This window comes from Vipera ursinii (genome assembly GCF_947247035.1).
Source record: "Vipera ursinii genome assembly, chromosome: 3".
In the NCBI taxonomy this organism is placed as follows: domain Eukaryota; kingdom Metazoa; phylum Chordata; class Lepidosauria; order Squamata; family Viperidae; genus Vipera; species Vipera ursinii.
The window spans coordinates 36,456,519-36,469,746 of record NC_139516.1 but is presented as its reverse complement, the minus strand read 5'-3'; the positions used below and the strand labels follow the sequence as shown (position 1 = coordinate 36,469,746).

At 38.1% G+C, this 13,228-nt stretch overlaps 1 protein-coding gene across 1 annotated transcript in view; it reads left to right on the top strand.

Annotated features, from left to right (window-relative positions):
• Positions 1 to 13,228, top strand: part of SYCP1 (synaptonemal complex protein 1) — a gene marked incomplete at its 3' end in the record, with an annotated part of 71,380 nt that overhangs the window by 11,997 nt on the left and 46,155 nt on the right. Inside the window, exons 9-12 of the mRNA XM_083360198.1 lie at positions 1,220 to 1,278; positions 2,064 to 2,133; positions 2,772 to 2,845; positions 9,819 to 10,003. Coding sequence (XP_083216324.1) covers positions 1,220 to 1,278; positions 2,064 to 2,133; positions 2,772 to 2,845; positions 9,819 to 10,003 — 388 coding nt within the window. The remainder of the gene's footprint in view (positions 1 to 1,219; positions 1,279 to 2,063; positions 2,134 to 2,771; positions 2,846 to 9,818; positions 10,004 to 13,228) is intronic.

Below are 13,228 nucleotides of genomic sequence, written 5' to 3'. Positions count from 1 at the left end.
AGAGAGAGAAAGAGAGAGAAAGATAGGGAGAGAGAGAAGGAAAAAAATAGGGAGGGAGAGAAAGGGAGAGAGGAGAAAGATAGGGAGGGAGAGAGAGAGAAGGAGAAAGAAAGGGAAAGAAATAGAGGGAGAGAGAGAAAGGGAGAGGGAAAGAGGGAGAGAGGGAGAAATAGAGGGAAAGAAAAATAGAGAGGGAGAGAGAAAGAAGGAGAAAGAAAGGGAGGGAAATAGAGGGAGAGAAAGAGGGAGAAATAGAGGGAAAGAAAAATAGAGAAAGAAGGAGAGGGAGAGAAAGAGAGAGAGAAAGAAAGAGGGAGGGGGAAGAGGGAGAAAAAGAGAAGGAGAGAGAGAAATTAAATTAGTAACATGATTGTTAAGTGAATCTGGTTTCCCCACTAACTTTGCTTGTCAGAAGGTTGCAAAAGGCGATCACATGACCTGGAACAATGTGACCATCATAAATATGAATCGATTGCCAAGCATCCGAATGTAAATCACATGACCCTGGGGATGCTGCAATGGTGATAAGTGTGAAAAATGGTCATAAGTCGCTTTTTTCAGTGCCCTCGTAACTTTGAACAGTCACTAAGTAAATCGTTGTAAGTTGAGGACTACTTGTACTTTATCATTTTTTTCCTTTTTTGGGGGGGTGTCAAGTTTTTGACACCTTGCTGGGCGACTGGTGGTACTCGGACATTGCCTTGTCCTAAAAGTGGTACAATGGATGAAAAGGTTGAAAAGCCCTGTTTTAGTATACTGATACTATTTGGTTCAGAATATTTTTTTTCTTGTTTTCCTGCTCTAAAAACTGGGTGCGTCTTATGGTCCAAAAAATATGGTAAGTCTTCATATAATATGTCTTTAAGTATGGTAATTTGAACGGGGTCATTTGTGCCTCAAGGGAAAACTGGTTGATTTGTTTCAAGAATCATTTTTTTGCTTTCTTGGTAACTATGATATTCTCAGAAGTCTTCTCCAACATCAAAGTCCAAAAATGTCAAGAAAATAGGTAGGAAAGCATTTTTTTAAATAAAATGTATAGACAAATTGATAGGACAATCAGAAAAGCTTGCTTTATTATGACAGATTTTAAAATACTCTGTCCTAAACACTCATCAACATTTAATCCTAATTTAATTCTAACTTGAATTATTTATTGATATATTTTATTAGACACTGTAACATTTTTTATTCTACCATATCATTAATTTTTTTAAAGATGAATGTGAACGAGAAGAAACCAGACAAATGTATGTGGATCTTAACAATAACATTGAGGTAATACACTGACGTTAAAATACTTAACATAAATGTTTAGACCTGTAGTTTAATAATGCATCTGTAGCTGGACCCTGAGGCTATTAGATGTTCCTTTAGCTAGGGATGGAGGAAATGCTACCTCAAAAAGCAGAAAGTGATTGTGTTCATGCATCAATACTTAAGTTGCTGTAGCCTTTCCCCCTTAATTTTTTTTAAAAAAATATAGTTATGAAAAGCTCAGTGAAAATATAGTTGACTGTATTCACCAGCGAGCAGTGGTGGGGCAAAGGTTAGAAGGCAGTATTGCAGGCTAATTCTGCTGACTGCCAGCAGTTCGATTCTCACTGGATCAAGGTTGAATCAGACTTCCATCCTTCTGAGGTTGGTAAAATGAGGACCCAGATTGTTGGAGGCAATATGCTAACTCTGTAAACTGCTTAGAGAGGGCTGTAAAGCACTGTGAAGCTGTATACAAGTCTAGATGCTATTGTGATTGCTATATTTGACTAATGTTTATTTCATTATTCTGGCTTAATATTATGGAAAGATTTTCTTGATTTATTTCCTTTATTTTAAAAAAATGAATGAGTTGTTAAAGAGAATAGCGTTTAAAAATGTACAGTGACTAGTCCTGAAGATGGAGAAACTATTGCAGGCAAATATCAGTGACTGAATATAATATATCATGGGACATTATTGTGTACAATAAATATTAATGTTAACTCTGAATATCTTTATAAAATGTGAATATATTAACTTCTTCTGGAACATTTGTTTTTATCCAATTTTATTTACATTTTTAGAGAATGATAAAGGCTTTTGAAGAACTTCGTGTACAAGCAGAGAACATCAGGCTGGAAAAGTATTACAAAAGTAAGAATATGTGGCATATGTGTGATGCATAATAAACTACCAAACTAAAATAGTCTCTAAGATTTGGAGAATTTTTGATTCTCTACGAATGCCATGTAAGTCATCATGACCAATTAAAAGAGAGTTGCAAAAATGTAATTTTGGTTTTGAAATTATTGCCTCCTGTTTTTTTGTGTTCTCTAGTGGACTTAACTCTGTTGAGACATTAATTGACATTCAAAATGCGGAACATATTGCAAAATTTATATGTAGAATTTATCAGAGGTTTCTATTGTTTGTATTCCTTGAGAAAAGGAGTCTAAGTCCTGCCCAAAGTGAGACATTTTGGCAATAGCTTGGAAAACCTATGCAGCAGGTTTTGCCATCCAGCACAAGCCTTCTGTCTTGTTCCTTCATGACTTTTTATCAGCCCTCATCTTTAAGTAGTATTGCTCTGCTATCACTTCAAGACCTGGTGATACATTTTGGAGCAGGTTACCTATTTGAGGTTGCAGTGAAATCAGTATGAGATATGATTAGCATACAAAAATACAGTATGTCAATTATCTTATTTTAAATGAAGTACTTTACTATATAGATAAAATGTCTTATTTCTTTACTAATTTAAATAATAATGTAAATTATTGTTATTTTGGAAGTAAAAGAAGCAGCTGATAAAATAGAACAGCTTGAAAAAGGACACAAGAGAGAGATAAATTCCATGGAAACAGAGGTTTGTTTTATGATTACATATTTTTGTTAAATCAGTTATAATTAATGTATATAAATCAACTTATACATTTATATACATTATAAATTATTTTTCTTTATAAATCTTTTAGGAGTATTTTGTTTTTATAAAAATAATATATATTTGGAAGTCCTTAACAGAAAATTATAGTTTTCTCCTAGAAGACAGTCACAATCAGTTGTAAAAAGAACATAGTAAAGAGATGAGTTAATGCATTTGAGAGAAAGAAAAGGTGGTGTTAAATTATTGAAATCTCCATTCTACGTTGGATGGAAGAGTAGCAGAATTTAAAATATATGTTTTGTTAAAAATCATAGACTTCCAAGATCCATTTTTATCATCAACTTCAACTCCCCTGCTTGGTTTATGAATCCCTATTGAAGCATCCCAGATAGATTCTTGTGTATTCTTTGCTGGAAGATAAATGAAGTGGAGTCAATTTGTGCCATGATAACTGTAATTAGTTCAAAATGGAAATACAGAATAGGGAAGCTGTAGCAAAATTTTGTACATAACTCTAAACTATAGTGAGCAATGTCTACAACTCTTCGGATCACATTAAATCTAGGAATAGTATGCTGAAGATTGTATGCATGTATACATATACTCACGTGTGCCAAAAAAATACAAAAACTGTCCCATCTTGGAGTGGAAAAAGACATGACTTTCTTCTGATCAGAAAGCAGAGATAAAAAAAACTTTTCCAGTCCACTAATAGTCTTCATTTAAAATGTCATTACTATGAGAAGTAGGAAACCAGCTTGGTAATGAAATTAAATTCCTTCTTTCACACACACAGTTTTACTATATTACAATCTCAATTTTTTTTATTTTCTTAAAGCTGTAATGGGCAGGAAGAGAGTTATGTTTTTGCATATGAATTGATAGTGGATGCTAAAATATCTTCTGACTGAAACCGCTGGTTTCCCACTTAATCAGGATGACTAGCTGAAGTTGAAATTTTATTTCTCTCTGTCCTCGTATGTCATAGTCTCCACTGCATTCAATTCAGTGGGGAGATTGTGATTTCCCCATAATAAAAGTTGCTGTTGTAGTTAAAAAGCCTGGGATAGTGATTTTTTTTACTGCTGAATGTGGAGGGACTTAGCTCTATAAGTCATGGAGAGATCAACTGTGAGTTGTTTCATTCTTAGTGTACACCTTGTCCTTGTTTGGTATAACTTCAGAAAAAAATCTGTTCCATTTTTGTTTTACTGCTTGTGTCAGGTACAAAGGATCAGGACTACGTGTTAAGTTGCAGTTTAGAAGATTTATTGCTCAAGCCTATACACAAGAATCTAGTCAACTAATGGTCAATACTAAATTGGCGCCAGATAGGAATTAACTGAATTCCGGGGTGTGTGTGTGAACTTGTGGCTGGATTGCTTATGCAATGTAATGACTCCAGACTGATTCTGGCTCTGCCTCTTCTCTTATATCTTGTCATATAAAATCAAGCTCTATGTAAGAAGAATATGAAACTCAAATGGAAATTTGCAGACATGATTTGTCAATTATTTATTTTATTAGATTTCTATACTGAAAGAAGAAAATGGTAAAAAAGATAACAAAATAAAGCAGACAAACAGTCAGTTACAAGAATCAAGATTGTTAATACTTGAATTCGAAGAAATAAGAAGTAAGTATTTTTATTGCCATCCTAGTTGTTTTTTATTATATATTTATTATCCTTAGAACATCTGTTTTTGTTCTTTGAGACCAATAAATACATTTGGAATTTGAGAAAAATGTTTGGATAATACTATAAATTAGTAATGATATTGCCAATCAATTAGTAATGATATTGCCAATCATATAATGTTGTGCAACTCCTCTTTTTGTTTTGTGTAAGTGTATGTGTGTATGTATATATGTATATATATATATATATATATATATATATATATGTGTGTGTGTGTGTGTGTGTGTGTGTGTGTGTGTGTGTGTGTGTGTGTGTGTATATCAATTGATTTATCTCCTCCATTCTTTGTTCTGTTTCTCTTTCATTCTGCTTCTTCCTTCTTCACCTCATTTCTCAGCCAATGTATAATCATGTTTTCTGCAAGTACTTGGCAAACACATTTTCACAGTATTGCACCATTTCCCCTATATTAGAGCCTAAGAAAAATTCCATGGATGAAAATCCTAAAGGGGAAAATAGATCAAGAAGCATGGGAAACTGGAAAATATAATTATAAAAGCCTAGTTCAGCACAACACCACTGAAAAAGAAAAACAAATTCAAGACGAAACCAGCATGTTTGCACAAAGATCTCTGATAAACTGAAAGACAAAAAGCACAAAAAATAGAAAAAGAGACATATAACTAAGGCAGAGTATTAGCTTATAGCCCAAATCTGCAAACATGAAATCAGGAAAGCAAAGGCTCAGAAGGAACAAAGACTTGCAATAAAAGTCAAAGATAATAAAAGTTTCTTTCAACATATAATGACGAGAAAAAAGTCAAGGAAGCAGTAGGTTCACTTAAGAGAGAAGATGGCAAGGAAATAATTGGAAGACAGCAGAACTGCTTAACTCATTCTCTGCATCAGTCTTCACTCAAAAAGAAACCATAACCCAACCTACCAAAAACCTAACTGTACAAGACAGATTAGAAATAAAAATTAAAATAAGCAAGAAAATCGTTAGGGAACACCTATCTGATCTTGATAAATATGTCATTAGGGCCTGATGGAATTCATCCCAGAGTTTTGAAGAAGCTGGTAGATGTTAGCTCAGTACCATTGTACCATACCTTTCAAAAATCCTGGAACTCCAGGGAATTAAGATCTGATGTGGTTCCCATCTTCAAAAAAAGGGGGGGAAAACAAGACCCAGGAAACTACAGACCAATCAGCCTAACATCAACACCTAACAAGACACTGGAAAAGATAATCAGAAAACATCTGCCTACATCTAAAAACAGATTTATAACTAAAAGTTACAAGTACATATTAGGTGAAACCTGATTCAAAAACAGTAACTGTGGGAGGGACCATGAAGTCCTAGTGGACGATCACTTAAATATGAGACAACAGTGTGCAGCAATGACCAAAAAACTAATACAATCCTTGGTTGTATAAACAAGCATAGAATCAAAATCAAGTGAAGCATTAGTACTGCTTTATAAAGCTTTAGTAAGGTCACTTCTGGAATACTACATCCAGTTTTAGTCACCAGATTACAAAAAAGATGTTGAGATTTTGGGAAAAGTGCAGAGAAGAGCAACTAAGATGATTAAAGGCCTGGAGACTAAAAACAATATGAAGCAGTATTTGGGTTTGGCTGGTCTAGAGAAAAGGAAGAATTAGGGATAACATGATAGCAGTATTCCAGTATTTGAGAAGTTGCCACAAAGAGGAGGGAATCAACTTATTTTCCAAAGCACCAGAGGGCAGGACAAGAAACGATGGAAACTAATCAAGGACTCCTGTGTTTAATAATAATTATTATTTTTTTATTAAAGAGTTTTACAAAAACAAAATTTTACAATATATCCCCAAATCCCCCCACCCCAAACCCGCCCACTTCCCCTCCCCCACTTCCCAGAGCTAAATACAGGATTATAGTTATAATATTCTAAATAAAAATTATGCATAATATACAATTAACCAAATTCATAATGTGCTTTAACTCCCCTTTAACATAACTACATACAAAGTACCAATAACAATATCCCACTAAAATCTACTCATAAGCTAAATGGAACTTTTTAGTCCCATATTTGTTCTGAATATAATCTATCCATCTCCTCCAAACTGAAATATATCTTTCCTGTGAATGATCTTTCAAGTAAGCAGAAATCTTAGACATTTCTGCAAGATTCGAAACTTTAAGCACCCATTCTTCTATAGTAGGCAAACTATCCTTCTTCCAATATTGTCCCACCAGTAACTGTGCTGCTGTTATCATATTCAACATCAAATTAGTTTCTTTAACATCACAATCTACAACAATACCCAATAAAAACAATTGCGGAGAAAACTTTATCTTTCTCTTAAAAATCTTTTGAATGTTCCACCAAATTTTAATCCAGAAAGGTGGCTTCTAAACTACCACATCTCCAACATTTAGACTGTAAATTAGGATACATGTTAGACAACTTCTTGGGATCCAGATGCCATCTATAAAACATTTTATAAAAATTTTCTCTTAAGTTTTGAGCCTGAGTAAATTTAACATTTCTGACCCAAATTATCTCCCAAGTGTCCAACGAAATTGGTTCCTGAATATTTTGTGCCCACTTTATCATACAATCTTTAACTAATTCCGTTTCCGAATCCAATTCAATTAAAGCATTATATATCCTCTTTATATGTGCACAATTTAAATCTCTAATTTGTTTTACTAAATTTTGATCTGTAATTGTGATGCCAACCTTTTGGTCTACCACCTAGCTTTCAATTGGGTATATTGAAACCAAGAGTAATTTATGTTTTCTTGTCTTAACTCCTCTGCTGACTTAAGTTGCCAATCATTCCCTTGCAATTTGAGTAGTTCCTTATAAGAAACCATATCCATACTCACTCCCATAGATACACCCTCTATCGCGTGTCCAGGAATTCCCCAAATCGGTATTTTATAATTTAACTTTTAATAATACTTTTTCCAGACACGCAATAAAGCACTTCTAAGAATATGGGATTTAAAAGCCCTGTCCACCTTCTTATCGTAAAGCAAATATGCATGCCATCCATATACCAAATCCCATTCCTCAAGATGAAGTATTCTCTTATTAGTTAAATTAAGCCAATCACTAACCCACGTCAAGGCAACCGCATCATAATACATTTTCAAATTCAGCGCCTTGAGTCCCCCTCTTTCCCTAGCATCTTGTAAAATCTTAAATTTAACTCTTGGTTTTTTCCCCGCCCAAATAAATTTATTAATACCCTTCTGCCATTGATCAAGGTTGGCATCCTTTTTCAATATAGGTATCATTTGAAACAAAAAGAGAAACTTTGGCAGAACATTCATTTTAACAACTGCAATTCTTCCCAGTAATGATAATTGTAATTTTTTCCAATTATTTAAATCCCTTTGTACCTTCAACCATGTTTAATAATTATTGTATAGATGAGAATCCTCTGTATCTGTTTTGTTCTTTTTGTACTCTTTGTTCTCTATTAGTTTGTATTTGTGTGTGTATGCATGATTAATTCAAAAGACTCCTTTCCACTTCTAAAATACTCTGGATTTTACTGGTGTTTTAACTACCAGTGTAAAATAATATGCATTGGACATCTGCAAAAGTACAGAACTATATTAATTATAAAAAGGCAGCTTGAGATAGGTAAGAATCAAAAAGGGTTATAATATTTTGCTTCATTTTTCTCACTGCTTGGTTTTTCTAGCTTTTGTTTTTGTTGATACTCCAATTTTATCTTCTCCATTAGCTTGGATGATCAGTTGAGTGGAATAAGAAAGCAGTTGTCATTGAGGAAGAATCAAATCTAACGCTGCTGACTCTTCAGGATTCATGATCTACTGTCCACAAGGGGGCAGTAATATGTAGAGAAAGAATTAGATTTATTCCACATATTCCCTTTGTTAACAGTGTTCTTGGTCTAAAACAGGGGTGTCAAACTCAATTTCATTGAGGGCCGCATCAGCATTGCGGTTGCCCTCAAAGGGCAGGGTGGGTATGGCAAGGGTGGGTGTGGCTAGAGTGTGTATGGCCTACTGGGTGGGCAAGGCCAGCTCTACATCGTTCACATCAAGGGTGCCTATGGGGGCCTGGGCAGGAGTGGGACAGATCTGAGGGTCTGTGGCAGGAGGAGGGTCTCTGGGCCAGGGCCAAGGCAATGGGGGCCGTTCCCTCAGTGTTTCCAGGATGGCTTCGCGGGCCATATGAAACCACTTTGCGGGCTGGATCCGGCCCCCGAGCCTTGTGTTTGACATGTCTGGTCTAAAAGATTAATCTGAAGTCACTTCCTTTCTCCTTTCTCCCCTGGCACAAATGCATAGAACTTGTGCTCTTTGAATTTCTTTTCTGTTACAAGTATAAACCCCACCTCAGTTATTTTAAGTTAGATTCCTGCTTACATGCTCAATCGCACCACTTCGGCAGAACTGGTAGCTAATTTTTTATTGCTCAGGCCCAGAATGGACTTCCAGAAGCAGCATCCACACACAGAACCGGTTGTTCACATATTTGAATCCCACCACTGGTTCAGCTTCCAAAAGTCACTTCAACGGCTTTATCAGCCTCTATTATAAATTACTTTTCTCACTTTTGTTGCTACCTACAGATCACAATCTTTCTTTGCAATATAACAATATAATCTCCTCCTCTCTTCTTCCTCCTCCTCCTCCTCCCAAACAGCAATGTCCTAGACTGCATCTGTCCTTTGCTTGAAGAATGCTTTAAATCTTAAAAACGTTTTGCCAAGGAAGCAAGAAGGAGCTACAGGTTGAACTTTGCTATGTGCATGCCACTGATCAAAACAGATAAAAATATTGTTTTTTAAAACAAAGTTTTTAACTTTGGGTAGGATAGCTGTAGCTGATATTTAAGGAAGGTTTAGGCAAAGATCAATGAGGGATATGTTTGGTTATTATGTTTGGTGTACATGTTGACCAATACTGCTTATTTAATTAAAAGCATACATTTTCTCTATACATGATATATAGTATAACTCTGGCCTGTAAACTTTCCTGAAAATATTTTATATTTTATTTTTTGCATTTAAAATTCAGAACAGCAAGATGAGATAATAAAAAAAGCAGAAAGCAAGCAACAAATCTTGTTGGCAGAACTGGAAAATACTACACATTCTTTGGAAGATACAAAGGTATCTTTGATACAATAATTTAAGTTCAATAGTAATACTGAATATAAATGAGAAATCCAGGATATAGTTTAAATTATTATGAATATTTCCATTTAGTAGGATCTTAATTATAAAACATCACTACATATAACTTGAAAAATGTAATTTTTTAATTCTTTTTAGAATACTTGTAACAATTTAGAAACTGAGTTGCGAATTACAGTAAAAACATTAGCAGAAGTCACTGAAGAAAAGGAATTGATTAAAAGAGAATTTGAAGAAACTAGAATTCTGCATGCATCTGTTACTGATGGGTTCCAGATTGAAGTTTCTAATTTGAAGGAGATGCTAATGAAAGAGGAAAATAGGTAAAATGGTTTTCTGTGTAAATTTTAAAATATAATTGTGACAAAGGGAAAACAGAAATCTCCCTATAAATAGGACACAGCAGCAAAGTATTTCAGACTTTGCCTGCTGAGCATAAAGGATGTTTGATAAAGGAGCAGCGGTGGAGGTTGGAGAAGGTCAAGGGAGATGGCAGATACCAAAGGTTAACTAAGAGAAACTTAAAGAGAGGAAGCCTCTGGATTCCCTTAACAGGCCTGTACGTACAATGTCCACCACCCTTCTACACTTTCTGGCCTTGATTCAATTCACTGTCCAGCAGAGACCAGTTTCTGCTAGCTGGAAACTCTTTCTCAGTAGGAAAGAAAAGGCTTCAAAGACTACATGAATAAGAGCTGCTTAAATCCCCCCTCCCTCCCCAGGCTGAAAAGCTTATTGAAACTTCATAAAAAAGCAGGAGAGCAAGCTTCAAACTTCCACTGCCAGAACAATTTATTTTTTTAGTTAGGCATTTTATTTTTAATGTATGTTGAGTTCTTTGTTTGGACTACTTGGGCTCCACAGAATGTTTTTGTTTCAGATCCTGACCTTGAATGACAACTCTGACTCCTAAAGACTTCAGCAAGTTCTTTGCAACTTTGGGAAGTCCAGTGTTCCTTTTCTGTTACTTGCTAGACAGCTCTCCATCTTTCTGTTTACAAGGGCTTCTACCATAATGCTATTATGAATAATTATAGAGAGTTTCATAAAATGAATTTATTTAATTTTTATGCCACTCATCTCTCCTATAAGGTGACTGTGTGGCTTGCAAGTTATCAAATAAATAAAATTTATTTAATATTTTAAGATTTTAAAACATTAAAACTACACATGTGGAACCAGAACCAAGAGACGAGACAGGGATGAGGTCTTCTTATCCTGTCAGTACGTCTAGCAGGGAGTACCTTCCTTGGTGCTCCAGGTCAACCGGCAAAGTCAAGTATTGATACCCTTCTGGAAGGCCAGGAGAGTGGGAGCAGTTCTTACCTCTGCTGGTAGAATGTTCCACAGGCATGGAGCAACAGCAGAAAAGGTTATTTTCCTTGAACCCACCTGCTGGAGTACTTTAGCAGACAGGATCTATAGCAGGCCTCTTCAGATGGCCTGAATGGGGTAGACTAATCCCATTGAGGGAAGATGGCTTCTCATGAACTCTGGACTGATGCCATGTAGGGCTTTAAAAGTAATAACCAACTTCCTTGAATTGGATCTGGAAGCAAACTGATAATAGCAATGTTATAAATGCAGCCTTAGGAACTCCCAGGATTGTGTGCCACTGCATTCTGCCAGCTGCTTCTTTAAATACTCTTCAAGGGTAGTCCATTATAGTGCATTACAGTAATCCAGCTGAGATGACTAGGCATGAGTGACCATGCCCAGGGCTTCATGATCCAGGTAAGGGTGCAATTGGTTCATAGCATGAAGTTGTTCAGAGGCCTTCCTAGTCATGAGAGTTGTGAATCCAGGAGGTTCCCCAGGTTAGACACTGGATCAGGAGTTGTGCAACTCTGTCCAGAATTTATGATGATAACCAAATCCTGAGGTCTCTTTCACCCTTTGTCTTGCCTGGGTTCAACTGAAAGCTGTTGTCCCCCATCCAGATCCCTACAACTTTCAGGCATGGAGAAAGGGCAGCCAGAGCATCTCTTGGATCACCAGAGATGGAGATATAAAGCTGTATATCATCAGCATACGGATTGTATCTCATCTCATAATGTGAGATGATCTCACCCAGCAGTTTCATATAAATGTTAAAAAGAAGAGTACTGAGCCCGGTGACATTTCATAAAGAAGAAGCCACAGGCTAAATCTGTTGCTCCTTATTAACATTGATTGAGCTCAGCCTTGGAGAAAGCTGAACCAATGCAATATTGTGCCTCAAACTCCATAGCCAGCCCAAAAGGATACCATTGTCAATCGTATCAAAAGCCACTGAGAGGTTAATAGAGAACAACAATGATGAAAACTTTCTTGAATGCATTTGGGTCAATATAAAGGGAAAAAATGACATTTCCATAGTTATATACTATAGGCCACAGGTCGGCAACCTGCGACTCCGGAGCCGCATGCGGCTCTTTGAGCCGTCTCTTGCGGCTCCCAGCCGCCCGGTGCGCGCGCACCTCTTCCAACGGGCAGTGGTGCGCGCGCACCTCTCCAAATGGAGAGTGGCACCGCCCGTTTGGAGAGGTGCGCGCGTACCTCCGCGCGAATGGGCAGCGGTGCCGCTCTTTCAGGAAGCCCGCCGCGGCCCGTCTGAAGCTGCCGAAAGCGGCAGCTTAGCAGACGGGCCGCGGCAGCTTCCGCAAAGAGCGGCGCCCCTGCCCATTCCGAGAGGTGCGCGCGCACCTCTCCGAACGACCGGAGGTGCGCGCGCACCTCCCCAAACCTTTGGGGAGGTGCGCGCGTACCTCCGCGCGAACGGGCAGCGGTGCCGCTCTTTCAGGAAGCTGCCGCTTTCGGCAGCTTCCTCAAAGAGCGGCGCCGCTGCCCCTTCGCACGGAGGTACGCGCGCACCTCCCCAAAGGTTTGGGGAGGTGCGCGCGCAACTCCGGTCGTTCGGAGAGGTGCGCGCGCACCTCTCGGAATGGGCAGGGGCGCCGCTCTTTGAGGAAGCTGCCACGGCCCGTCTGCAAAGCTGCCGAAAGCAGCAGCTTTGCAGACGGGCCGTCGCCATCGGGCAACCGGGAACCGGTTCCATCTCATTTTTAAAAAAATGGCAGCCGCGTGCGTCCGCGCATGCGCAAAAAACCTTTTTGCGCATGCGCGTGCATGGACACACGCACACGGCTCCCTCTTTTTTTAATTTGTGATGGAACCGGTTCCCAGTGGCTCTTTTTCTTTTTTAGGTTGCCGACCCCTGCTATAGGCCACCCAATGAAACAGGAAATAGGTGTTGTGGCCCCGACCCCCGTGCCTGTCCTAACTGAGGAAGAGGACTCAGGATGATGGGGAGGGACTGGCAAGGCCTCCCTCTCCGGGGTCCTCCTCTCTGGCAAGGCCTCTGTCTCCATCTGAAGGCCGAGAAGAGCAGCCTGGGAGTAGCCAGGCTGGGACGGAACTCGAGCAGCTGCAGCAAATACAGTCTAGTGAAGATGACTCATGGCTAGACCTTCGAGAAAGACGCAGTGCCAAGCGTTTGCAGCAACATAGGTTGAGTAGGAGGGCCAGGGAGTAGCTGAGTCATTGAGCCACACCCCATAAGGTACAAA